We start from the raw sequence: 24706 nt of genomic DNA, 5'->3' as shown, positions 1-24706 counted from the left end.
TAGGTTTGGGGGTATAGAGTAGATACCACGATCACATGTTATAATTGAAAATAGAACTCCTTCTTTTTGAAAAAAAAATAAAAAATAAAAAATTCCAAAAAATTCCAAAAAAATTGAAAAATCATAAAAAATAGAGCTCATTTACCTTGAATGTTGATTGTTGCATATATGTTAATGTAGGGTTCTTAGTCTAGATATTTAGGCACCCTGATTCTAGCACAATTCACATTGTGATAAGAAATTTGCACGCGCACGATCTACCAATACATGTATGGCCTCGATCTTCAAGGTGTTGGATAGGAAGTTACGATTGCCAATCACTTTAGAATACTGAACGAAACTTGACTAGCTTGTTCTTTGGTTGGTTGGGATAGAAGGTGGAGGTTACATTAAGAAAGACAACCATCGAATTTAACTGGGTGCATGAAAAAGGGCTACCTCTTGCAAAGTGTCATGTAATCTTTTGTTTCCTTTTGTATATGTATCAAAAGTGTTTCCTTTTCAAAAAAAGAAAAAGAAAAAAAAGAATGAAAAAAATGAAAAAATAAATCAAGTATTTATCAATTCCATCCTCTCTTGTTCCAAAAATAAAAGAGAGTAGTCAATGTAAATAAGAGTCATGTAAATAGTCAATTTGTTGTTTCATTGTAATAAGCAAGGAAGGGTGTATGCCATTGATGTACAACGCGAGTAATTGTGAAATACCTCCAACTCATTCACAATTCTCGTAAAGTCCGGACAGCTAGCTAGATTTCGACCTTGGTTCTTAGCCTGAGAAACTATCTCTTGGTGATTAGTAGTCATAACATCCGATCTTTCTTTACACATGTGTAGATACACTTTACACTCTTATCACATGTCTTTATTTGTTATCAGTGCTAGGATTGTGCCTTGGATAGCTAGATTGACATCTCCATTTTGCTGTGAGCATAAACTGACTTGCACATGTCACATTTGATGGAATCTGAGCTTATATTTTGACCTAGAACTTTGTAGGTACGTTCTAAGCAAACCTTCACGAGACTTCACTCGTCCACTAGGGACACTTAGTGGTTTAAAAGGCTTAGTGCATACGCTAAATGCATTCGAGAGACCAGCGACAGTGGTATAGGTAGGATTTCCTTAGTTTTGTTTTACTTGAGGACAAGTAAAATTCAGGTTTGGGGGTATTTGATGAGTGCTAAAAAGTGCATATTTCTATATATTTTTCTTGGCATTTAACTCATCTTTTGTGCATTAATTCTACATTTTATCCCATATTCTGTATTTTCTTTGTTTTCAAGAATAAATATTTTTATCAATTAATTTTGCATTTTTAGGTAATAAATAAAGTTTGGATGAATTGCGGAGCGGAAAAGAGCAGAAAAGTGGTGGAAGCCAAGAGGAATCACACAAGGAAGCCGCGAAGAATGTTGTGCGCAAGACCCAAAGGCTAGAACTGGGCTTGAAGAGGAAGAATTGTTCTTAAAGAAGATATGGGCTTGGCATACCCAAGGCCCAAACCCCTCACCCAAACCCACTTCCAATATCCATAGCCCACTTCTCCTGTAGCCGTCAGATTGGATCATCTCAGCATCCTATGGTCGCCTCATCGTCGTGCATCGAAGTCTGAAGCTCCTGTCAAACACTACAACACCTAACCCCATCTTGGACCGTCAGTCTTGATGTATTACATATCCAACGGTCGCTCCACATCCATTTACATCACATCGTTGGATCTTTCCCTCATCTTATCATCCTACGGATTCCCCTCACAAAACATCGAGATTTGATGGGTCTGCTCAACACCCAAACAACCAAATACCTATACCCGCAAAACAAACAACCCCTTCCTCAAACCCCATCGACTCCATCTTCTCCCTCACCCTCTGCAACACCACCTTACCCTGCCACGCTCAACCACCACCTCAACCACCACCATCTCCTCTCAAATCAACCAAACACCATAACCCATCTCCACTACCATCATTACAACCTATCTAGCCACCTAATTTCCCATTTTTATACACGTTTTTCTCAAAACCCTAACGTGTGAAAAATTGGTAAATTAGGTGAGTTAGGAGAGCAATTGGAGGTATGGGAAGCAAGAGAAGACTAATTCTAAGCATTGGTCGAAGTTTGATCGGAGTCAGAGATTAGGTAAATTTCCAATTTTAATTTCTAAAACCCTAATTTTTCTGATTTGGGAAATTTTTGGGGGAAATCAATTGAATGTTAAATTGAAGTATGGGATAGTCTATTAGGGTTGTTATCAGAGTTAGGTAGGATTATTTTTGATTTAATTTGTATTTTCACCAAACCCTAATTGGACTGATGTGGTCCTGTTTTGGGGAAAGTTGGTTTGTGTATAAATAGGGATGATGGGTGTGTGTTAGAAGCTATGCCTGGACTAGCCAGTGTGTCACCCAAGAGCACTGGAATAGCCAGTGTCTCAAGGGTTGTAGTTCAATGCTCTGTTTATGTTCAATATTTGAATTCATGTTTCAATTATCTTGTATGATGTATGTTTGTGTTAGCATGTTAGTCATGAGCTAAGTCTCACTAGCTGAGGCTCAGATGAAGCTTTAGTGGACTGTTAGGTTAGAAGCCTTAGTTCACTGAATTGATTGAGCAATGGGAGAAATCAGTGCTCACTAGTGCTTGTGATTGATTGTACTGTCAAAAGACAGTCAATACTAGGAGCACATCAGTTGAGCAAGCTGATTATCTTGCTATTCCCTTTTTGTATGCTTAGGATCTTAAGTTGGCCTTAACTGTCACTTAGTTCCATTAGGGATTCAACCTAGAACTACATTATTTGGCTCGGTCACAAGGGTGGATTAAAAGCCGTAGCTTAGCCCACAATTTGTTTTTACAGTCACTTGCAACTCTAATTCTGTTATTCTTATTGCTCAGTTGAGTTTTCCTTGCTGTTTTATTTAGCTTTTGCACTTCACATCTTGCTGTGCACTGAAATCAGTGCACTGCCTTCCCTGTCCTTGGCTCATAGCCTTGGTTAGATGTTTTACCATCTTTGTTTCACTGTCACTGCAGCCTTGTGACCTTGCATTTAGTTTTGCATCAATTATCAGCATAGTGTAACTTCATTGCACACTCCCAAGTCCCTGTGGAATGACCCTGTTCTTGCACACAAGCTACAACTGACCCTGTGCACTTGCAGGTATCACTGTAGGCATCCATTTATTGTCTTATTTTCACATCTTTAAATTCCTACCAACGAGCCATGCCAGCCATGCCGCATTGCTACTGGCGTGCACCAAAAACGCCACTGCACCATCTTCAGGCGCCAACACAAGGTAGCCACAATCAACGGCTACCCTTATTTCATAAGATGCGATCTCATCCATCGAAGTTCGCCACCAAGCCGGCGAGCTTGTGGAAAGTTTTAGGCGACCATCCAAGACGAGCCTAATAGCATCACATGATATTTACCTGCGGCAAGCCTCTCAATTTCAACTTGCCACACGTAGAAAAGTGATACATGTTTTCTTCGAAAACACTCGAGACATCAAAACATGTCACAAACTGGGGGATACTCATCAGGGTATTGGTCTGGCGGTTTATAGCGTGCGGCGTGGAATACACCCGTTACAAGAAAGTGTCATAAATCGGGGCGGTTAGTAATGGCAAGAAGTAATGGTGAAACGTATCCTTCATTACGGAAACATCAATTCCAGGCGTTATCCGTTACTCCCTTCTTCCACTACTCAATCGTTTACACTTCCTACGAGACCATGGTACGTTTTGTTGCAACTTGTATAAATAGGTCTCACCCATTTCCGCTAAGAACAGGTTTTGGTCAGGAGAAAAATACAACATTCAAAAATCACCTGATAGCTTTTTCATTCAGCTAGGCAGTCCAATTTCTGATACAAGTCACAAAACACCCACACTTCCAGAACGACGATTCTGGTCTCAACACTTTCTTCGCTTCCCTCCCTAAGACCAACCCTTCTCATTCACTTTGTGACCGAAGAAAGTCTGGAACGACCATTTCTTGGTTTATGCCAGATTTTTACAGATTGATCTCTCGAATCAAAAGTATTCCCGTGCAGTACATTATTTAGGGTCTAGACTCGTTTCTCATCCACACACACGAATTTACCAAAACCGGCAGAAACGGTTTTCACCCGTAAACAATTAGCGACCACGGTGGGAGATTAATCTCTCGGTTACAATATCGATTCCCAATTTCCAATTTCATTTTTCAACCCCGATCGCAAGATGATAGAACTCAGGTCAGGATCAGCAACAAACCCTGAAAACACTAGCGCTGAAATCATCTTCGATGTTAACGTTTCTTCCAGTGACATTAATGCGCCACCTGTACACCAGCGGTGCAGAATATGTCCCTTCAGGCGTTACACCTCTGATCACCAGACCCAGAGCCGCATCCGCCACCCCCAACGTTTCTTAGAGTGTGACAGCTTCAGCCGTCACCCGAGCCGCTGCTCCTCCACCATCAGGACAACAGACTGGGGGAGCCAGAAGAAGCCGACCTCCTCTTACCACTGTTGATTTGATGGAAAAACAAAAGGTTCTCGTAAGTCTCAGACAGACGTGGCTACAACTCAGAAACAGACACCTATTTTGCTCAAGACACTAACGGAACAGACACCACAAGAGTCACGATCAACCCCAGACGGAGCTGACGAGGAATACTTTTAACATCCGGCGCAAGCACTTCAGCAAGATGCGTGTTTATAGATGAAGAGGCTCACATTTATATTGAACGCCCAGTAGAAGGGAATCAACAATCCAATTTCGTCGCACGTGAATATCAGGAACGACTTCTCCAAAATCGAGGCAAAGAAAATCAGCAACCCTCCTGAGTTCACGGAGACCCTCTTACCGTCAGGAGATGCATGATTTCTGGGAACTTCTCCCACAAAATAGGGCAGTCTATGATGAAATATTTATGTGAGATTGTATATTTCTCCAAGGTGCAGCGTCAAGACATATTTGCAGCCCTCAACCGCACTACATCAGGAAAGCAGTTGTTTCCAGCCAGGGAAGACGTTCCCAAACCCCAACCTCTCCTGGGAAGCACGATTGATAGATGGAACTGGGGACTCCTAACCACTATTCACTTGAAGGATGTCGAGTTTGATAGCACGCTGATTGAAACGGCCTCCGACTTCAACATTATAACCGTCAAGGCTCTGAGAGTTGCAACGAAGAAATCAAACGGAAGAAGTGTATTCTTTCCCATGAGAGAAAAACACGACTTTCCGACCAACACTATTTGTGTCCTCTTCCCATATGCCATATCGTATCAAGTTTTTTTTCAAAGTCAAGTGTTAATAGCGCCCTCACTAGAGTTCTCTACATGAGCCACTTCGACGTCTCTCTCCAGGAGCCGCTTCAATGTTCTCTCCAGAAGTCGCTTCGCTTCAACGTTTTGCTCCAGGAACCGCTTTAACATTTCGCTCCAGGAACTGCTTCGACGTTCTCTCCCGAAGCCGCCTCTTCACCGAAAACAAATATAAAAAAAAAAGGAAATAAACTCACATACATGAGTTATCAAAGCCCATCAATATTCATGTCCGTGATCATCCAAGGTTCGTGCTCGTAGCTACCGCTATTTCCTTTCAAGATCCAGTAGCCGTCACTCTTCCTCGCCAAGATCTGTACCCGTAGTCACCACTCCTCCCTGTCAAGGATCGTGATCGTATCCATCCAAGCACCTGCCAGCTTGTTTTTGTTCCCACGAAAACGCAGTCTCTTCTGATCGTAGTTGCTGCCAAGAACTGTTATTTTTCGTTTGTTGATACCAGCAAGATCTTTACCATAGCAACAATCACTACAAAGGTAATTCGTACTTCTCCATATTTTAGTTTCACATGGAAGAATTAATAGAGTCACTAGTATGGATGCAATATGATATCTTTATCATGGTCAACTCACCAATCATACAAGATAGAACCACAAAAACCACACTTGGGGACTGAGGCTCAACACACGGAATCCCTTCATTGTCGAGAGACTTTCAACTCAGAAGGGACAACCGGCCAAGAAGTCATGACCGTAACAAGGTTACCACTATTCAAATATGTAGTGCAAAGATATCACCACCTTTTTGTCTGGAAGGAGCCTGACCAACAAGCAATATTTGGCTCAGCCATTCATAAGCGTTGTTGTTAGTGAAGAATCCAAGAGGAAAGTCGCGCCTCAGCAAGCCACGCACACCTACTACACCATGTTTGCTGCATCACCTACTCAGAACTCAACACCACCTACCCAAGGCGTGCATGAAGACACACATCGCCGGCAAAGCTAAATTCGGTGGTTCTAGATTTCCAATTTTCTATGGAAGGGGTGCATGGGCTGCCAGAGGTTGGGTGCAATGTAGAATTATCAGGTGCATCTCCCGCCCACTGATCAACAAATGACGAATCAAAAATATTGCCGCCTTCATCAATTCGTCAACCACCTTACCAGGAAAGGCAATAGAACTTTACGAGCCGCAGGGATTTCTCAACATAAAGTCGTGCACTGCATCAAAGACTCCAAAAACGTGCCGAAGAGATTTCACATATCCGGCCACGCCATCATATGTATGACCAGACAGAAGTAACTGGGTACTGCTCGTTGCATCCCATTCGATACAATAGTCCAAGATACATAAGATGTTTCGAAGGATGTCGCCTGGAATGAAGTCCTTGGAAAATTGTTAGCAACAGAATGCCTCCCAGCTCGTCTACTTTATCTAGCGATTTCGGAAGATGTCAACCATACAAGCATCCGCAGCATATCATCATCGCAATCAGAAAGTCTAGGTACCAGATAACCTAAAGTCAAGGATGGACCAAAAACGTAACCACAATCTCCAAGATTAGCCCTGACATGATCATTGCCGAGCATATATTTCATCCATCTATCCCAAGATCGTTGCCAAGCAACATGCCAAACTCGCCAAACGCGTGTGCCAGACGCACATGCCAAGCATTATGCCAAACCCTCCAAACGCGCATGCCATACGCACATGCCAATCTGTATGCCAAACATGCCAAGCAGCATGCCAAACTCGCCAAACACGCATGCCAGGTGCACATGCCAATCGGCATGCCTAACTTGCCACAAACGCGCATGCCATGTGCACATGTCAAACAACATGCCATATACGCTAATTAGGGTTTCGGCATGCTAAACCCTAATTTAGACAAAGTTGCCAGGCGCCAACATAAGGTAGCCATAATCAACGGCTATCCTTCCTCATGAGATGCAATCTCAGCCATCCAAGTTCGCCACCGAGCTGACAGACTTGTGGAAACTTTCAGGCGACCAGCCGCCTAAAATTAATGGCCATGGCTACGCCAAGCGCCACTTGCACCATCGTGCCACTGGCATGCACGAGCCATGCCATCCATGCCGCATTGCTACTGGCGTGCACCAAAAATTCCACTGCACCATCTTCAGGCGCCAACACAAGGTATCCACAATCAACGGCTATCCTTATTTCATAAGATGCGATATCAGCCATCGAAGTTCGCCACCAAGCCGGCGATCTTGTGGCAACTTTTAGGCGACCATCTAAGACGAGCCTAATATCATCACATGTTATTTACCTGCGGCAAGCCTCTCAATTTCGACTTGCCACACATAGCAAAGTGCTACATGTTCGAGACATCAAAACATGTCACAAACCGGGGGATACTCATCAGGGTATTGGTCTGGCGGTTTACAGTGTGCGGCGTGCAATACTCCCGTTACAAGAAAGTGTCATAAAGCGGGGCGGTTAGTAATGGCAAGAAGTAATGGTGAAATGTATCATTTATGATGGAAACATCAATTCCAGGCGTTATCCGTTACTCCCTTCTTCCTCTACTCAATCGTTTACACTTCCTTCGAGACCAGGGTACGTTTTGTTGCGACTTGTATAAATAGGTCTCACATATTTTCGCCAAGAACAGGTTTTGGTCAGGAGAACAATACAACATTCAGAAATCACCTGATAGCTTTTTCATTCAGCTAGGCAGTCCAATTTTCTGATACAAGTCATAGAACACCCACACTTCCAGAACGACGATTCTGGTCTCAACACTTTCTTCGCTTCCCTCCCTAAGACCAACCTTATCCTTCACTTTTTGACAGAAGCAAGTCTGGAACGACCATTTCTTGGTTTAGGCCAGATTTGTACAAATTGATCTCTTGAATCAAAAGTACTCCCGTGCAGTACATTGTTTAGGGTCTAGACTCGTTTCTCATCCACACACACGAATTTACCAAAACCGGCAGAAACGGTTTTCACCCATAAACAAGGGTTTACTCAGTAATTATTTTTACCGATTTGTAAAGATTTAAAAAGAGTCATGAAAACTAATAACTTTTTGAGAGTTCTATAGAATTTTTCAAAACCTTGTTGAGTTATCTAATGTCTTACAGAGATTTGTAGAATCCCGAAGAGTTGTAAAAACAAATTTTATACAGAATTCTGCATGAAAAATAAAAATACGTAATTTATCATAGCTTATTTATTATACTAACTTCAGTTAATTAAAATTAAAAATTAAAAAAATTATTTTTGTATGTACAACTTCCTTCTTTAGTTTAACAAAATACAATAAATAAAAATATACATTAACACATAATAATTAAAATAAAAATATGTTTGAAAGATATTTTTAAGAAAAATAAATATTATTATATGCATTTATCATACAGTTTTTATTGAATAAATAAAAGAGAATAAAAATATTTTGAAATATTTTGAAAGTTTTCCAAAATTTTACATATTTTGCAAGACGTTAATCAAGAAAAATATATACATAAAAGTCAGTCAAAGTCTTGAAAATGGATAAATATGCAAAATCTATGAATTTTCAAACTTTTAACGAGTAATACAAACTTTATAAGATATTTTTACAATCTACAACCAGTAACGTAAACTTTGAAAGATATTTTAAAAGTATACAAGCAATAACACAATATTTTGTAAATCCTAGAGTCTTTAGAAATCACTAAAAGTATTTTTTGAGTTAACCCCTGTTAGCCACTGTCGAATATAAAATTGTCATCTACTCTAACTGATTGTACTATGTTACTCAGCCAGAGTTTACTGCGCAGTTTTGATTATATAATGAACACAATATTAATTGAATAATTGGTTTCCGACGGTTAAGTTTTATTGAGTAATTGGTTTCCGACGGTTAAGTTTTGTTTATGGGTTTTATAATCCTCTTCCTCTAGAATCCAAATTTCAAACAAGTAGCAAGACAACATCCTTCAACTCACCCATGTGTATCATATCATTCTTAAACGCATGCATATACAAACTGATGCGCGCGTGACAGCCCCAAAGCTGTCAATATCCGTGTAAGAAAACTACAACAAAACAATATATGAAGAAAAAAAACTCAAATTCTCGAAATGTTTAAGATACACTTTCATCTAATTCAGCCCAGAATTAAACAGCAAATTGCACCACCGTATTTGTTTGACCCCATCGTTTATCTCATTCTAATTCTCTTTCTTAATCCCTCAAAAAAAAAAATCTGCGATTCTGTGAAATCACTTTCACTTCTGATTCTTTTTTGTTCCCATGTAACCTCTCTTTTTTTTCCAGATCTACATGGTTATAAACTCAAATCATAAATTAAAACATGCTATGACCTAAAATAAAAAAAAAATAGAAACAAAATCAGAAAAACTGGTTAAAATGATGAAGAAAAATGCTCAACAAGAGAGAAAGAAAGATGAACAGCTCAAGAAAACGATTAAAAATCCTTCAAAAGATAAATCAAATCCTTTGTCTCATGTGCTTCGCAAATTATTTAGCATTTGAAACAAAATGCATCGACGTTTTTTATGCTAGGATTGAAGTGATATTTTGGTTTCACCAACTATTTGTTGATTATTTTGGTTAGATAGAATAAATTATATTATGTTGTTCTCTTTCATATTGGAACAATTTTTAGTTTCAACATTTTTCGATTGTTAGATTTAATTCCATCAGATCTGGTTTGGTGTTGTTGGTTTGTCTTTTTGCTGAAATAATTTTTGGTTTCAACACCTTCTAATTGTTAAATTGGTTTCACATGAACTGGTTTAGTATTGTTGGTTTATTCTGGTCTTTTTGATGAAACCAGTTTTGGTTTCATCACTTTCCTTTTGTTGAATTGGTTCCACCAGAATTGATTTGGTCTTCTTGATATAATCTGGTCTTTTTGATGAAACCAAAAATGGTTCCATCAGTTTCCCTTCTTTAAATTGGTTCCACCAGAATTGGATTTGGTGTTGTTGATGTATTCTGGTCTTTTTCATGAAATCATTTTTGGTTTTATCGTATTCCGATTGTTAAATTGATTTCTCCAAAACTGGTTTGGTGTTGTTGGTGTATTCTAGTCTTTTTGATGGAACCATTTTTGGTTTTATCATTTTCCATTTGTTACATTGGTGCTACCAGAACTAGTTTGGTGTTAGTTTATTATTGTTTTGACTAAAATCAATTTTGTTTTGTAGAGAAAAGACGTGAAGATTCGAATAGGTAACCGTTGACACACTTGTTTTAGAAAACACCTAAAGTAAAGGTTCAGATAAAAAAGAAGAAACAACATCTGAAGGCCCTTTTAGTATATGCCCATTTGGAGTTTCTTCAAACAATTATATGAAGGTGCACTGAAGGAAGATGAATTTAAGAAAAAGACGGTAGCCGTGAAGATGTTGTTTAGTACATATGACAACTGAAGTCTGCGTTTAAGACCACTACTTGCATTTTTCTGTATATTTTGGTCTACAAATGATGCAGCAAGTAGATTGACTCATTGATAAAGAGTTGAAGGAAAGGGTGAACACGTTATGATTGTCACATTTATTTTGAATTTACCAACTTATTTGTTTTCTTTCAAAAGATTTAAATGCTTATAATAGTTTATAGGATGATGAAACTATTCATACACCATTTCCAGTTCGTATAATTGACAAGATATGACTTTTTATACAGGGTTGACAAGACACGGATACACCAGAACTGCAGATATTGAGATTTAAAGGAAAATTTTTGATATATTTCCGGGCAAAAAAAAATTCCATCTTCCAAAGCAGAAGTCTAACTACACCTATTTATTTGCAATAGGAAAAAACAACAAGCATAGCTTTTCGGCTATCGACATTGAACACAATAATTCATAACCCGACAAAAATAAAAATACACATGACAAATAATAAATATCCCGTCTTACCAAAATAAGTGAAACTTGTGTAGTATGAAATTGGTGGTGGATGACTACCCGAGTCACATTAATGATATAGATAGAAGAGTGGTAATGTGGTTTTTCTCCATCTCGTAATTCATATTGTTGCACTCAAAAATCCTATCTATATATATTTAGGTGATAACATGCAGTATGTTTAGGTGATTTTTCATGTTTACATAGCAGTAAAAATGATGAAACCAAAAAGGTTCCAACATATTTTGGTTCCAACATGGCAGTAAAATTGATGAAACCAAACAGGGTTCCAACATATTGGAGGTGAAACCGAAAAGGATAAACTTAATCTAAATGAAACAATGATGAAGCGCCAGCATAAAATTAACATGTTTAACGGCAGAAAAATGTATAGCATCGAGTCCGAAAACAATACATGGCAGTTAGCACATTTTTCAAACAACTTCAGCGTATAATTTTTACGAGTCTTCATGTCCTTAGGCAAGAATGAGGAGACACAACTTCCTTAAGATTCTCCATGAACCATTTACAGTTCGCATCATTCCCAGATGAAAACAAAGCATAAGCTAAAGGATATATTTCTAAAAAAAATAATCAAACGAAACAGGAAAAAAATGATCAAACAGAAACAGGACATAAATGATGAAACCAACAAAACAGAAGGAAAAAAAAGGTTTCAACAAAAAAACTGTTGAAAACCAACATAATTTTTTTCCATTCCTATCGATTTAAATGAAAAACAATAGAAACAAAACAAAATTGTAACATTATTGTAGGTTCTATAGTGGAGTCAACTAAAAAAAATTTTAAAAAATCAATTCAGTAAAAAAAATAAAACTAAAATACCTGAAAATCGAAACTCTGACGAATGATTCAACTATTACGATTAGACCAATCTAAAGAAGATCGATTACAGATAATAATTCAAAGGATTAAATTATAACTTCTCTTCTTTTCTTCGAATTAAGCTGAAAAGAATAGGAGATCTGAAAAACTGAAGTTCTTCAATTTATTCAATTCTAAAAATCAATCTTCAGTACAATTTGAATGATTGAAATCGAAAATCTCTTCTGTACTTCAAGTAAACTGAAACGACAACGAGATCTCAAAATTAATTTATGAGATGATCCGATAAGAAATTGAACCCAAAATTAGTTTCTGAATTGAAAATATTGATAAAATATGGAGAAATTTGATATATATGGCCCAAAAATCTAATACACAGATTCTGATAGAAGAATCTCGAATTATGTCTGTGTTGATGGTGGTTTTTAGCTTAGGGTTAAAATCGTAAAACCTTGCATCTGACGTCACTCTACAAGGAAACGGTGCCGTGAGTGCTAACCTATCCACCAGCATATTTATTGAGCCATTCAATATATTTACATGAAATTTATCCAGACTGGCGAATGTAGAAACCATCCCAAACACTCTGTAAATTTTGACACCTCGTCAATACAAAACTCACTGAGTACTTTCATGTGCTATGTACCCCGGCAGAACCCTTAATATCGGTATGGCATAACGGATTTGTGTTCACTTGCAGCGGAGTAGCATGAACCTCCAAGTACCAAAGTTAAGGACATCGCACGAAATGCTCAGACGGAAAGCACACTGCATTCTGTAGATAAGGATTTTTGCGCTAGCATACAAAATCCATCCAATTATTGTGATAAGTCATAAAAAACTCATAAACCCGACTAATTTGCAAAATTAGGGTTTCGCGCCCCGCGCAGTACACTAGACCCCGTTGGTCGAAAAACTATGCTTAGCCAAACTAGGCGATTAAATATGCCACGACACACTATAATTGTGGCCACGCCCTAGATTGCTAGCCCCACTTCCCATCGACCAATCAGGTTGCTTTAAATCCTCCACACTCACACAGAAGTGTATCCACGCCCATGCTTGGCCGGCCCTCTTACATTAACCAATCAGGTTGCTTCAAACTCGCCACAGTGTTGAAAAGAAGGAAACCGCGCCAGATGGCCGCAAAGCTAATTGGCTTCCCAAAAACCGCGTTAAACGCACATGTCAGACGCACATGCCAATCGGCATGCCAAACATGCCAAGCAGCATGCCAAACTCGCCAAATGTGCATGTCAGGCGCACATGCCAATCGGCATGCCAAACACGCCAAGCAGCATGCCAAGCTTCCCAAAACCCGCGCCAAACGCACATGACAATCGGTATGCCAAACATGCAAAGCAGCATGCCAAACTCGCCAAACGCGCATGCCAGGCCCACATGCCAATCGGCATTCCAAACATGCCAAGCAGCATGCAAAACTCGCCAAACGCGCATGCCAGGCGCACATGCCAATCGGCATGCCTAACTTGCCAAACGCGCATGCCAGGCGCACATACCAATCGGCATGCCAAACATGCCAAGTAGCATGCCTAACTAGCCAAACGCGCATGCCAGGCGCACATGCCAATCGGCATGCCAAACATGCCAAGTAGCATGCCAAACTCGCGAAACGTGCATGCCAGGCGCACATGTCAATCGGCATGCCTAACTTGCCAAACGCGCATGCCAGGCGCACATGCCAAACGACATGCCAAACTTGCCGAAACGTGCATGCCAGGCGCACATCCCAAACGGCATGCCATATGTGCTAATTAGGGTTTCGGCATGCTAAACCCTAATTTAGAAAAAGTTGTCAGGCGCCGACAGAAGGTAGTCATAATCAACGGCTATCCTTCCTCATGAGATGCAATCTCAGCCATCCAAGTTCGCCACCGAGCTGACAGACTTGTGTCAACTTTCAGGCGACCAGCCGCCTAAAATTAATGGACATGGCTACGTCAGGCGCCACTTGCACCATCGTGCCACTGGCATGCACGAGCCATGCCGCATTGCCACTAGCATGCACCAAAAACGCCAATGTTCCATCTTCAGGCGCCAACATAAGGTATCCATATTCAATGGCTACCCTTCCTCCTGAGATGCAATCTCAGCCATCCAAATTCGCCATCGAGTTGGCAGGCTCGTGGCAAGTTTCAGGCGATTATCCAAGACAAGCCTAATAGCATCACATGTTATTTTCCTACGACAGGCCTCTCGACTTTAACTTGCCACACGTAGAAAAGTGCTACATGTTTTCCACGAAAACACTCGAGACATCAAAACATGTCACAAACTGGGGGATACTCATCAGGGTATTGGTCTGGCGGTTTACAACGTGCGGCGTGCAATACGCCCTTTACAAGAAAGTGTCATAAAGCGAGGCGATTAGTAATGGCAAGAAGTAATAGTGAAACGTATCCTTCATTATGGAAACATCAACTCCAGGCGTTACCCGTTACTCTTTTCTTCCACCACTCAACCGTTTCCACTTCCTACGATACCAGGGTACATTTTATTGCGACTTGTATAAATAGGTCTCACCTATTTCCACCAGACAAGAGGTTTTGGTCAGGAGAACAATATAACATCCAGAAATCATCTGATAGCTTTTCATTCAGCTAGCAAGTTCAACTTTCTGATACAAGTCACGAAACACCCACACTTCCGGAATCAACTATTCTGGTCTCAACACTTTCTTCGCTTCCCTCCCTAAGACCAACCCTTCTCCTTCACTTTGTGACCGAAGAAAGCCTGGAACGGCCATATCTTGGTTTAGGCCAGGATTGTACAGATTGATCTCTCGAATCAAAAGTACTCCCGTGCAGTACATTGTTTAGGGTTTATATTTGTTTCTCACCCACACACCCAAGATTACCAAAATCAGCAGAAACGATTTTCACTCATAAACAGTCTGTAAATCCGATCTCCAAAATTTCACTTCCGTCTCTGCCAAAAATCTCTATTTTACAGATGGTGCATAAATGGGAAAGGGCAACATTGAAACTATAAAATCCAATAAAAACTAAATTTAATAATTTTAAATGGAAATGGGGTTTTTGTTCTATTTTTATTGGATATAGTTTTTACAAAGCTAGTCATAAAAAACCAAGGTGACCAAACTTGTGGTACAAAAAACCCCACTCAAATGTTGGGATTCATTAAAACTCCATCTTAAAATAAATTGATACAAAAACCCCAAATTTTAAAAACTTGATACAAAAACCCAAATTTCAAAATTGGTTTCATCAAATTTTATGATGAAATTAAAAATTGGTTTCGTCAAATTCTATGAGGTTTCATCAAAATTTTGTTTTTTGGGGGTTTTTGTGTTACTTTTGTTTTGGCGGGTTTTTCGTGGATGGATAGTGACACCTTTGGGGTTATAACTCGCGGACCGTAGTTTTTATTTGGGCTATGGTTGGTGTTTTGTAAATAAATTACTTGTTATTACCTTGGATTTTTAGAGCTTAATATGTGTGTAGACATGGATAAAAATTAAAAGGGGCATTCTTAAAAAGCGAGGGATCTCGATCACAGAGAGATTCTGACATTTTTCTGTGCCAATTGGTAAGCGGGTTAGTTTGAATTTCTAGGAAACACGTATCATTGTTTCCTGAAAATGTTTTACTAGTTACCGTCTTATGCAGCTAGGACTTGAGCCTTAAGGTGATGTCATGCACTCTCTCCGCAAATCAAGTTAACCAAGACTCCCTGTAGTTAGCTATGGAATCAACTGCACTCAAGTGAAAAATATAAAATTCATGGATGGTTAGACTATCTTTATTGACAGGTCAGTTTCGGGATTAAGAATATGGAATGATCAAATGGAGCGGTGGTCACAATTTAGCTTTATACAGATTCAACATAGTCATTCAAAAACTATACAGGAAAGCAGTAAGAAAATTGCTAATAAAGGATACTGACAAGCTTGAGTTGTTTAACATACCCTTATGCTGAAGCTTTGCGTTTATAAACATAACAACTAGAAAAGTTTAAGTAAGCAACCAAGTCTACGGCACTAAGTCCCGCCAGAAACCAATAAAAATAATCAAGATGTGCACGGTTGAGATTGTCAGGAAACCAGCTATGCCGACCGCAACCACTAGTTACCTTCTCTATGACAGAGATGAGAAAACCACTTACGAAGTTTCCCACGCCAAAAATGCTCAAGTAAATGGAAACACCCATGCTCCTCAACCCGTCTGGAACTTGATCGTAGAAGAATTCTTGCAAGCCAACCATGGTTAAAACTTCAGTAAGACCGAGCAATAAATATTGAGGAATTAACCACCAAACACTCATTGGAACTGTTCCTTTTGGCAGGTCAATCAATCCAAAATCTACAGCGGTTTGAAGTCTTTTCTTCTCAACAACAGCTGCTACCACCATGGCTAGGGTAGATAAAAACATACCACAGCCGAGTCTTTGAAGCATTGTTATTCCATTGGGTTCTCCAGTGAAATTTCGAGCAAAAGGGACAAATACACGATCATATATGGGCATGAAGAAAATGATTGACAAGCTAATAAGGGCTTGAAGTGATGCGGGTGGTATTTGGATGTTTGATCCTATTAGTCTATCCATGGTGCTACCTTGCTTAGTAAAAAAGGTGGTGGATTGAGCAACGACAACAGCATAAATCAAACAAGTTGTCCAAATAGGAACCAAACGTAGCACCACCTTTGCATCTTCAACTTGCCTGATGCTACATGGTTTTTCGTTCACCCTCGATTCCATGGAAATACTTGTTGTATCAATCAGTGCTTTGTCCAAGAACCTAAAATTTGTAACTAAACCAATTAATAAAATTGTACCAAAAAAAGGGACTCGTGTATAACTTCTAGCATATAATATCACCACTAAAAGTGTTGTATCTAATGCTTCAAAAGATTCAGGCCCATGTAAAATTAACCTCAGATAGTATAGAGTGTTCAAAAAAGGAAAGGAAAATGAGATAAGTATCTCTTACTTGAATTGATGAACACCAACACGATTGTGATGAGGAATTACACTGTCTTCCTCTAATTGGGTAGTATCAGATGACGAGGTGATTCTCCAGTTTTTGGCAGCTGTGATGAAAACTTGAGCTATTGCTAATAATGGGTTTTGCTTATCCTCTTTCAGACTGTATCGGTAAGTTTTTCTTCCAAGCAAGAAAGCAACGGGTGCAAATGACATGGAAATGCATGGAATGCCAAATCCAAGACCCCAATTCAAGTTATCTTGCACATACGTCAAGATTAAGAGGGAAAAGGTACTACTAATGCATAATCCAAAGTACCACCAATTGAAGAAGGAGCTCTTAGATTCAGCTTCCTCGGGATTTTGTCCATCAAACTGATCAGCACCAAAAGCTTCTGCACATGGCTTAAATCCAGCTTTCCCAACTGCTACTAAATACAAAGAAGTAAAGAAAAATATGACTTTGAAAGAAGATGCAGATGAACAAGGCGTGTTGTTCGCTGTATCATTTGGGCAATCATGAGCAGGAAGCACAACTGATGTAGTTATCAACCCCAGTCCCTAAGACATCACAGCAATATTGTTCTGTTAATCAAAATGATCCACTGGTTACATTTCAATCTGTAAAACTACTGCTTGCTAATGTTGTTGAAAATGGTTAAAGCTGAACTTAATAAAGCTCAACTCCGAGATGAGAAACGATGTTCTGTTCACGCCTATTCACTGTAGGCTAAAACTGGGACTCCCTGAGATCAAAGCTCAGTAAGTAGTCTACTGTAAGGTGTGAAAAGAGACAACATTCAAATTCGAAGCAATTGATAATTCAGGAAGCACTTTATGTGTCTAATTTCCTTCAATCGAATTGCAATTAAACTGGGGCATAACAAATGAGTTTTCAATTGAATGAATGAGGTCTATAGGTCTGAAATTGGAGATAATCCTAAAAATTTTAAACACCCAAAACCAAGAATTGAGAGAGGATACTTACCAGAACATAGATGAGAGAAGAGAAGAAGACGGTTCGAAATCTGCCAAGATAAGAATCAGCAACAAAAGCACCAAAAAGAGGAAGAATCCACATAACCCCAGCCCAAACATTAACATTAGCTGCTGCTGAAACTGTTGACTGACCTAAAGGACCAGTTAAGTAATTGATGAGATTTGAAGCAATTCCATAGTTAGCAACTGTTTCACCCATTTCAGCTCCAATTATAAATGATGCAGATCTCCATCCACCAAATTTGTATCTATTGGTATTACTCACTTTTTCACCTCTGTAATCAACAACACCTTCAATAAATCCACTACCACTATTAAGCAACAAGGGTTGATCATAGCTGATCTCTACATTAGAAGAACCACCTCCTGCCATCTCTGTTTCTCTGAAAAGATCTGAGGCCCGGAAAACAGAGAGCCAAGAGTCAAAGGGGAATCGAAATGCGGAGACGGCTTGTTTTCTCCCCCTGAAATTGGGACATGTGATTGGTGGGCGCTGGAAAAAAGTAGTCATGTATATTTTTAAATGGCAAATGCTCCCGAGCCTGGTTAGTAATTCGGTGTACGGGAATGTTCGGGATGGCATAGTACCTGTATTATTCGTTTTTACGGATTATAAATTCGGTTAACGGTCTGTGATTCGATGATGGTTTGGAATGGCATACGTACATGTATATATCGTTTTAGAGATATGAATTCGTCATATAAAATTCGACGTACATTAATTAATATATTACGACATTTTTGAACTATGAATAAACTGTATTCATAATATGTAGCTTAGGCTTAGTGGTTCAGTAGACAGTTCAGGGAGTGGTAGGTCACAGGTTTGGAACTCTCCCCATTCATTTTCTCCAAACATTTGTGGGAGTTGATGAAAATGGGTCAAACTACGGGTGAAGTCACCCCAACTAGGTAAATCGACGACTTAACTGGGTCCTGGTCGAGTGTAATATACACTAAGTTGATCGACCTAATAAATTGGACTATTCGCGGATCCAATGGTACAAGAATAATGCGGAAAGCCCAGAAAAGCCGCGTGCTAGGGTCGGGTTGCAGTCATATGCGAATAAAACGTGGTTCGGTTCGTTTCTGAACAATTCGTGAATTATACGTGAATCATTCGCCGAATTGCTAAGAAGCATCAGTAAGCTCACAACTTGGTTCCTGCAATGGAATGTAAATTTCATATTGTGACCTTTCTTTCCCTTTGACTTGACTTTTTTCTCAATAACATTTTACATACCTTAGCTGAGTTCGGTTTTTGGAACAGTTTAAGCGCCTTTGTCAAACGACTCGCCCTCCGTTGCATTTTATTGACATACCTCACTTTTTACTTGTACTCGAAACATTTTTGAAGTTCATGACCTTCGATAGTACAGTAAGGACATGATCGGTTGAGAAGAGGATCGGAAACACTCTCAGTTTCAGCTGTCAGACACATCAGAGATGTTTCTGGAAGATCAGTAATGTATTTCTCCGAAGGAGAAAATCCATTAAATCCTCAAAAGTTATGGATGAGGGATCTTCGAACAACTTGTCAAGATTGATGTGAGTATCACTACTCTCATCAAGATTAGTTGTTTCATCTAGAAGTGCTAAGGTTGAACTTTGTTCTTCTTCAGAATCATAATTATCATTAATTTCATCAAGGGTTGCAGCAAGACCCTTGTTTCTAGTGTATTTTTGTCGATTTGGACACTCATTGGCAAAGTGACCAAAACCTCTACACTTGAAGCACTGTGGCATATTCTCATCATCACTCTCATCCTCATCCTTTTCAGGGGTCATACGATCATGAGGTTTGGCTGATGATGAAGGATGTTCTCTTGAGAACCGTTTATTCCTCTTTTTGATAATATCTCTAAACTGTCTTGTAATAAGAGAAACCGAATTTTCAAGATCTTCATCTGAAAGTTCGTTAAAAAACTCTTTCTCAGAGATACCAACACTTTCACTTTTAGCAAGTACATCAGTGTTTTTAAGTGCTTTGAACGCAATAGCTTTATCAGCTTTAGTTTGTTGTTCATGATCAAAGATCTTTAACTTCCCAACAAGAGTACTCCTGGAAAGTGTAGTAAGATCGTTTCCTTTCATGATGGCATGTTCCTTAGACTCGTATCGAGCTGGAAAAGATCTCAGAATTTTCATCACAATATCCCGTTCAGGAATAGTCTTTTTCTAATGAACAACAAGCATTCACTATTTCTGACAATTTGTGATTAAATTCCTCAAACGTATCTTCATCAGATGTATAAACTATAAAGATTTTCCCAGACATAAGTTAAGTTTTGAAGCCTGGCTTCCTTTTCTGCGAAATTGGTAGGTTGGGAAACCTACAATAATATATTGCAAGTGCACAATGTCTAACTAGCAGACAATTGCAAGTACAGGTCGTTCCCACGATAAATGTGAAAATACTACTACTAATTAATATCAATAATAACTAATCAAGTTATATATTTCATAGGTTTGTGGATTGGTGACTAAGATTATGAAACTACGAAATCGAAATAATGGAAAACGTAAACAAATTGTGATGGTATTAGGGATCCGGGAATCTGTTATAGGTAAGTTATTTGTATTCAATCACAAAGGGTCTCGAATTTACTCATGCAGAGTGGTAAGCCTAACTACTCATACACGGAAGATATTGCATTCACGAATCATTGACAAGTATCATCAAAAACGAATTATTTGTTCTCACCTAAAAGTAGAATTTCTAAGCACTGATCATACATGGCATGAAGAGTCAAGGAATATTCATAATTCCATTATTGCTTAGGTTCAGTGAGTTTTTCTACTAATCCAACAATGAACTATACATGGCATAGCACATGAAAAATCTTGTTAGAAAGTAAAACATTGATAGAGAGACATAAACATTAACATTAAGCTCAAATTATGAAAACCCATGTTCACGAATACATGTAATCAAACTACAAGTTCATGCTTTCACCCTAATATGGATTAGCTAGACATGGCTTTCTCAAAAGCCATAAATTAATCTAAATAAAATCCTCACTAATTAAAACGGAACCAGAAAATCAAACCCTAGTCTTCTTCCTTTTTGCGGCTACTGTTTTCTGTCCACGGCTCTCCAGCCGTGCTTCTCCCTAACTTTATTTGTTCTGGGTTTCTGTATATATCTCGGTGATATAAAAGAATCTCATTATAACCTAGCTGTTAGAGCATTGCTCGATCGAACTCGCAAGCGTTTCTATCTCAAGCTTGTTTGTTGCCAAAACTATAAGTCTTGATTTCTAGTCTACTTATATTTATGTCCCGGATTAGGATAGAATGTGCATTTGAGCTTTAGACTTCACGGCGTTCATCGATTGAAGACGAAGAACTACTAAGGGGAACTTGTGGAACTTCATTAACAAAAGGTATGTGGAGACTTGAACTCATCTATCACTCAGAAGTCTATTTCTATTCTATCTCCTATTGAGACAAAAGTCGTATAGCTATATAGACTTTACTTTATACACATTTGATATTTCGAGCTGAATTTAACTCGCTTACATATTTCTCGAAATATATGTTGGTAAGCTTTCGCTTTGACAAAGTTCGTCTTTTATTCTTGACGAAAGTCAAAAGATGATCATATGAAAATCGTCTGGTAACATTTTATATTATTTATGTAAGTCAGTCATTTGATGTAGACTCAGAATGTTTCGCATTGATCATTAGATCACTTGAAAATTTCTTTGAAGCTAATAGTTTGTGTGAGACAGCTATTCTCGTCTTCCAAGAATGTTTCAATGATTAAAATGGGAGTTTAGAATAATTAACCATTGATTGGATATAACACAACATGTGTACTTGTATGCTAACTGTTGCAGGTATATTCCAAGTCCAAGAATTTAGTATGCATACCCGTATGTGTACTGCTTCAACAGTTGAAGTCCGAGAACTATAGTATGCATACCCGTATGCGTAATGATTTCAACTGAGTTCGGTCGTGAACGACAGCATGCGTACCCGTTTGCATAATGGCGAACAAACCAGGTCCGGGAACTTTAAGTATGCTTACCCATTTGCATACTATAGTGGGTTAAGTTCTAAAATTGGGTTTTCATGAATAAATACATTTGTATAATAAGGAATGCAATCTTTGCAAGCCGTGACTATAATGTTCATGAATTGATTCGAGTGAATCAAAACCGATTTTGCTTCAATTGTATCTTCGTTTGTGTGAATGGATGGTGAAGAATGGAAAATTGATTACATTGAACTTCTGCTTACCCTACCAGTTCTTACGACAACAACATAGCGAGTATTTTCGACAATGGAAATTGTCAAAACCAGACTTTTACAATGAGATAAGCATCCTTATAGACTATATGGTTATGTATATTGAAAAAGAAACTTCTAGGAAGTTTGGCATAGATTTAATCATCGAGATTTAAAAGAACGTTTTGTGTAACATTTGACAATTATAAAGTTATGTAACTTTGTTTTTATCTTTTGTTGCTATAAATCGTGCTTATTTTTTCCAGCTTAATTCCCTGTGAAAAATCCTGACATCGTCCCTGCCATTTTGAGACTTTTGGGCCGTGTTTGGTACCTTGGATATCCCATCCCATGTTGGGTTATCCAATAAAAAACGGTTAAAATGTATTTGTCTCACTGCAATTCTAATTTTGTATAAGGATTACCAAACTTTCCTTGATTTTAGGAAGCTAAAAAAGTGAGGTTATGGTGTTCTTCCAAATACATGGAACACGTATATCCTCACCCGAGTTAAACATTTATTTTCCTTTAGAATAAGCAGTTTCCCTAAAAATAATTATTTATAGTATTTATTTATTTCTAGAATTAAACAAACACAAGTTAACTTAACCCAAAAATGAAAGAATTTTAGACAAATAACATTCAAATAAACCAATAATAAAATTATCATAAATTGAATTAACATAAACTATTATAGAATAAGTTATCCCATTTCCAAGCTCCCAAATATCCTCTCCGGAGAAAAAACAAAAATCAAAAAGAGAGTAAAGAGATTGTGATCCGCATATTTTTTATCCAGCCAATAAAAACCAATTTTTTTTTTTTTGAAAAAACCATTGCATTTAGAAGACTAACTACTCAAATTTGGCGTATGAGTAGTATTATTTTGTGAGAGAATAATACACTTTAGAGAAGATAGGTACGAGCCACCATCTCCAGAGGATGAGACATAAGACTTTGCAATTAAAATAAGTTTTGGCATCCACACTTGCCTTAGGGAAATAAAATTAAAACTTCTAAAATAACAAAATAAATCCAAATTATCGTCGATGTATTTAGAACTTGTTGGTGCTTGCTGGTTTCTCCATTTGAGATTGAGATTCTTTATCATCTTTTTGTCTTCGATCTCCAAGTTGCAAATCTTGTTTCTTTGTTGTTGGTACCACCTCACAAATACAATCACTCCCACAATGTCACTTTCATCCAGAGAGTTTACTTCACAGTGGAAGACCCTTTGTCACCTGCAGACTCCTCCTTCACCTGTAAGGATTATGACCACAATCAACAGCTAACCTGCGGTACCATAAACTGTAGCATAACATGGTTTGAGTATATTTTTCAATCCGAATGTGAGATTATGCTAGTTTTTCATTCCTTGGGTGGGTAAGACGAGAGGTAATATCGAGACAAGCTTTTAGCTGGGTTTTTATAAGTGTGATTATTGTTTTGGGAGATTGTTGGATATTTCAGAAGCATTTGAGACACCTCATTTTCCATACATGCCAACTTACTATAGCAACTAATTGGTTTCCTTTTATATTGTTGAACTGGGTGGTTTGCCTATTGTTTATCCAATTTTCTATCCAATTTCTAATCCCAAGAGTGTTGTGTATTGTATAGTTCATTCCTAGTCGAAAAGCCCTGCGAAACGAGCACTGTATGAGAGCATGTTCGTCCGTTTCCACATAGTTGTCACACATAGAGCATGTTGTATTTATAGTCGATACACATATATCCACCAAACCACTAACTGGTAGAATACCATTATAACATTTCCACACAAAGACACAAATATGAGGAAGGATGTCCAAGCTCCAAATATTATTCCATGTCGGATTTTGGTTCAAAGATTGAGCATTGTTTATCGAAGAATTTTTGGTGAGATGGTCGCACACAGATTTCACCGTAAGATTTCCTTTTTTGGCTAGAGGCTAGATAAGGGTACCATGGAGTTTGATGAAGATTGATAGATAAGATATTCTGTACAACTTGTGAAAGGGAGAAGTTGTTGGAGAAAATCAGTATTCCATTCAGTCGCGTCATGGTTTAAGACATCACTAACTTTTATTACCGCGTTCTCGATAATGGGTTTTATATCACTTCGAGTTATGTGATTTGGAGAGTTATGTGGGATCAAATTGTGTGTCCACAGTTGGATTTATCTTCCATTTCCTATTTTCCAGATAGCTTCGTCTTGAATTATTTTGATACCATTCCATAGACCCTTCAAGAATCATGAGAAGTTTGCTTTTGGTTTAGAGATACCGAGGATAAGAATGTTTGAAATATTTGGATTTTGGAACTCTGGAAGTTAGGGAATCAGGATTTTGTATCATACGTCACGCCGTTTTTGTCGACATGGATATGTTAAACAAGTGAAATTTTTTGGGCACCATCCCCTCGCGTTGTCCTCCAAGTGACCTCACCGAAAATCCCGATTTTGAGAGTCCATTTTTTCGTTATTTCCTTTGAGATGACGAAGTAAGACATTTGGT

General features: G+C 38.5%; 1 protein-coding gene across 1 annotated transcript; it reads right to left on the bottom strand.

Moving 5' to 3' along the window:
* Positions 1-15834: 15834 nt before the first annotated feature.
* On the bottom strand, positions 15835-18457 carry LOC113306692 (protein NRT1/ PTR FAMILY 5.10-like). Its single transcript, XM_026555599.1, has 3 exons — positions 17968-18457; positions 16987-17540; positions 15835-16794 (listed from the first exon to the last, which is right to left on the bottom strand). The coding sequence occupies exons 1-3, from the start codon at positions 18349-18351 to the stop codon at positions 15966-15968; spliced, it is 1767 nt and encodes a 588-aa protein (XP_026411384.1). The 5' UTR covers positions 18352-18457; the 3' UTR covers positions 15835-15965.
* Between the last annotated feature and the right edge of the window lie 6249 nt (positions 18458-24706).

Source organism: Papaver somniferum, chromosome 8, assembly GCF_003573695.1.
Source record: "Papaver somniferum cultivar HN1 chromosome 8, ASM357369v1, whole genome shotgun sequence".
Classification (NCBI taxonomy): domain Eukaryota; kingdom Viridiplantae; phylum Streptophyta; class Magnoliopsida; order Ranunculales; family Papaveraceae; genus Papaver; species Papaver somniferum.
The sequence above is the reverse complement of the archived record's forward strand: the minus strand, read 5'-3'. Positions and strand labels throughout refer to the sequence as shown.